The sequence below is a fragment of the Myotis lucifugus genome, unplaced genomic scaffold (genome assembly GCF_000147115.1).
Source record: "Myotis lucifugus unplaced genomic scaffold, Myoluc2.0 scaffold_485, whole genome shotgun sequence".
Classification (NCBI taxonomy): Eukaryota; Metazoa; Chordata; class Mammalia; order Chiroptera; family Vespertilionidae; genus Myotis; species Myotis lucifugus.
The window spans coordinates 14,976-18,927 of record NW_005871533.1 but is presented as its reverse complement, the minus strand read 5'-3'; the positions used below and the strand labels follow the sequence as shown (position 1 = coordinate 18,927).

At 64.2% G+C, this 3,952-nt stretch overlaps 1 protein-coding gene across 1 annotated transcript in view; it reads left to right on the top strand.

The window, feature by feature from the left end:
- Positions 1–534: 534 nt before the first annotated feature.
- Positions 535–3,952, top strand: part of HID1 (HID1 domain containing) — a 17,430-nt gene continuing 14,012 nt past the window's right edge. The window contains 1 exon segment of the mRNA XM_023744739.1: positions 535–707. Within this exon segment, the coding sequence (XP_023600507.1) occupies positions 642–707 (66 nt within the window). The 5' untranslated portion in view covers positions 535–641.

Here is a 3,952-nt window from a genome sequence, read left to right as displayed (position 1 = left end):
TCCAGCTCTCATCAGACCCCCGCGCTGCTTTCCTGGAGCGGCCACTGAGTCCGCCTTCCTTGCGCAGAATGGATGGCTGAGCCCGGGGTGTCTGGACACGTGGGTTTCACAGCCCAGAAAAAGGGGAACCACGAGAGCAGATACTAAATAATAGTAATAATAATAATAAGAAGAATGGGGGGGACAGGATTGACAAGGAAGAAACTCAAGGGAGAGAGCTGGCTGAGAAAGTGTGGGCCCAGTGATGGCGTGGGGGCCAAAGTTGAGGGCGGGGAGTGGGAGGATCGCGGGCCCTGGGGCTGGGGCGGAAACGGGCGATGGAGCGGGGACAAGGCTCGGACGCAGAGGGAAGGGCGCGGAGGCATCGTGTCCAGCTGAGTCGGAGAGGCAGACCCCGGAGTGGACAGTGCCTCCGAGGCGGCAGGTGCTGGGGGGCGGAGCCACTAAGGGGCGGGGCCCAACGGGGGCGGAGTCACGAGGAGGCGGGGCCGACGCCGGGCGGGCGGGCGGGCGGGGTGCCGTGCTGAGCTCTGCTCCTGCGAGAGCAGCGGGGGCCGCGGAGCTGGAGCTGGAGCTGGATCCCGAGCCGGGGCCGGGGCGGGAGTCGGGGTCGGGGCCGGGCCGGAGCGGGCTCCAACGATATGGGGTCGGCCGACTCCAAGCTGAATTTCCGAAAGGCGGTGATCCAGCTCACCACCAAGACGCAGGTGCGCCCGGGACCCCGGCCTCCCCACCCACCTGCCGGGCTGGGGGCTGGGCAGGGCCGGGGGGCTGCGCGAACTTGGCTTGTCCTGAGATGGGGGACCCCGCTGGGCCGGCGGGTGATACTGAGGCCAGAGCCAAATCCCTTGGCCTGTACCCGATGCTCCATCCCCTCGCCCTAGTCCCCCACCCCCAGCCTTCTCTCCCGGGAACATCTCTCCCCGCAACCGCTGCTGCCACCTTAGGCTGACGTGTGCCTACTTCCCGAGCCGGCATCGCCGCTGTCCACCCCCTGCCCATCCCCCATCCACTCCGTCCCTCCAGTCTTACATCTTCAGCCTCTCCCCGCCTCCTCCCACCCATCCACCTCCCTGCTCCCCTCCCTGCCCCTCGGTGCCCGCGGGTCCCGGACACACAGAGCCGGCTGACTCAATGCAAACAAAGCCGGGCCGGCGTCCGCCCTGGTCGGGGAAACAGCTGGTACGCGGCGGCAGCAGCCTTGCTGGGCCCAGGTCGATGCCCGCGGCAGGAGAGGCCCAGCAGCCTGGCAAGAGGACCTGTTCCCAGGCCCCTGGAGTCCAGTGTCCCAGCCGGGACCACTCCCGAAGGGGGCTCCTCCTCTGAGGCCCAGCTGTGGGGGTGGCTGTGTTTGGGGTACCCTCTGTTCCCTGGGTCAGGGCTGGGAAACCTGCACATTGCCCTTGACCTGCTGGTGTGGGGCCTGGGGGTGTCTTGCAGCCTAGTCCATGCTCCCCTGAGTCCGCAAGTGGCACAGAGGCCACCTCCTCGCCCCCTCTGTGCACCCCCCCCCCCAAACAGGTCCTGGCCCAGCAAGGCGGCTTCCTTGCCCACCCCTTCTCTCCTCACCCCTTGAACCAGGCCCTTCTCGCCACAGAGATGTCGGCCCTGACTCCCAGATCCCCCACTAGCAAGGGAGTCAGGACTTGCTGCTATCTGGGGCTTTCCTCTCACCCCCAATCCCACCCCACCCACCCCACTGCTCCTCAGCGCTCTGCTCTCTCTTGCTCTTGGCAGTTAGGGTGGGATGGAGGGAGCCATTTCCACAGCCAGCTGGTCACAGCTCCAGAGGCCAGACCACTGGTCCCACCCTCTCCTGCTCCCTTGAGAGAAAGGCCAGGTGCTGGCCACTGCCCGGCGCCTCTGGAGAGTCCAGCCGGCTGAGCGGGGTGTGATAGAAACCAGACCTTTCTCCTTGCCGCTTCCCCCAGGCGCCTGGTTCGTCTGGCCCTTGGCTCTCTAGCGATGGGGCGCCTAGGGCTGTAGGTGGCAGGGGGGCCAGCCCCTCAAGGTGGGGCCACAGAGAGAAGAGGAAGGGAGGCTCCAGTGTTTACCTACCTGCCGAGGGAAACACCTTGTTGGAGAAGTGAACTATGGGCTGTTGGCTCAGCTGCTGGGGTCCAGTGCTGGGCCAGCAGGACTAGCTCAGCCAGGTCCCAAGGGATCTGGGTGGACTACATTCCTACCTGCTCCAGCCCCCCCCCCCCAACCCCCCTCAATACAGCGATGGAGCTGACTGAGGCATTGCTGTCCCATTTCCCAGCTGAGGAGAGTGCGTTGACTTGGGACAGGACTGCAGCCAGTGACCAGCCTGGGTCTCCCGTGGGGAGCACTGGGGCCCTGCAGGTGGGAGGGGCCTGGGCCGCCTGGAGGGAGCGACCCTCAGGGACTGACACCTCAGGTCCTGTGTAGTGACCTGGCTTGGGCAGCTGGGGAGTGAGGACCAGATCCCAGGTAGTCAGTCATTCCAGTCCTTGCCCCTCCATGGAGATTCAGGCCGGTTGTGCACGGGGTACTGTCTGGTCCTGGGCCCTCAGAAGCTGTGCTGTGCACACAGCTTTGCTGTGGGCAGTGACACGCCGACCCAGCGCCTTTCCCACCGCTCAGCCTTCCTGTGCTGCATCCTGTTTCCTTCCTGCCCTGGGCTGGGCCCAGCCCTGGTTCTGAGGGCCAGGAGCTTTGGCTGGGCTCCCTGCGTCTTTCCCAGGTGGGTGGGGCCCCGGAGGGGGACATCCCTGGACCCGGACCCTCTCCTCTATCCCACATGTTCTGAGTTCTCTGCTGTTGGGCAGATGGGATCTGGTCGGTCCATGTTTACACGTGTGCACATGTACTGCGTGTGCATGCCGTGGTGACACAGTCCTCCAGGGCAGGTCACCCTTTGCAGGCTGGTCCTTCTCCCCCCACCCCCCAAAGGTTTCCAAAGATGCAGCTGGGCCCTCAAGAGGGGAGTTCTGGCCTGAGCAGGTCCTGGCAGAGCTGGGGTGAGAACAGCTGGTTTCCCACCAGGTAGCTCCGTCTCTGTGCCCCTGGTGGCGGGCGCCTGCCCGGCTGCTTCTTTTCCAAAGAAACTGGCTTGGATTTTAGCGCGTTCTTGGGTTGGGTGGAGCCCAGCTGGGGTAACTGAAGCAGGAACTAAGCCATGTCCCTGCCCTTAGAAGCCGAAGGGGCCCCAGTGACCCTGGCCGATACCTATAGCACCAGGCTAGCCTGGTACGGTCAGGCAATGGTTGCCAAATTGAAGTGTCCAAGCCACGGTGGGATCAGTTGGGGGTGGGGGGTGGGGGTGAAAGTCACCACTCTTGAAGTTCAAGGCCAGCTCCCAGCTGGGACTCTCCTCTGTTTCGGTGCTGGGCTACCCTGGGGACATTTGCTTGATGAACTAGGTCAGAGGCCAAGTCTACTTGGTGTTGAGATGAGTTTCTGCCCCTTTAAGGGGGGTAGTGGTTACCTGGGAGGTGGGGAAGGTAGAGATGAGAGCTTCCCATAGGTGCTCCCAGATTGGGGAGGGAGGGCTCTTCATATTTCTGGGATGTCCTTTCCCACCCCCACCCTGGCCACTGTGGTACCCCGGGGACCCCAGTGAGTGTCCGAGGGCTGTCCTGGCTGAGGGCGCCAGGTGCCAGCTGGGCACCTCTTTGGCCTCTGTTTCCCACTCCCCCATCCTCCTTCCCCCACTAACTCGCTCTACCAGTTCTGGGACTGAGCGGGCCTGGGTGCCAGGCCTGTCCAGAGGGCCAAGGCCACACGCTGCCCTGTAGCTCAGTGGGGGGTGTTGCTGGGGGAGTGGCCTGGGTACACCTGGACCTCGGTGAGGCTTGGGGCCCCAGCCCTAACCTTGGACAGCCCCACGGGCCCTCGGCCCTGCCTAGTGACTGGGCTGAAGGGATCTCGAGGAGTAATTAGAGCCTTTAGCTGAACAAATATTGCCTGAGCATCTGCCATATGCCTC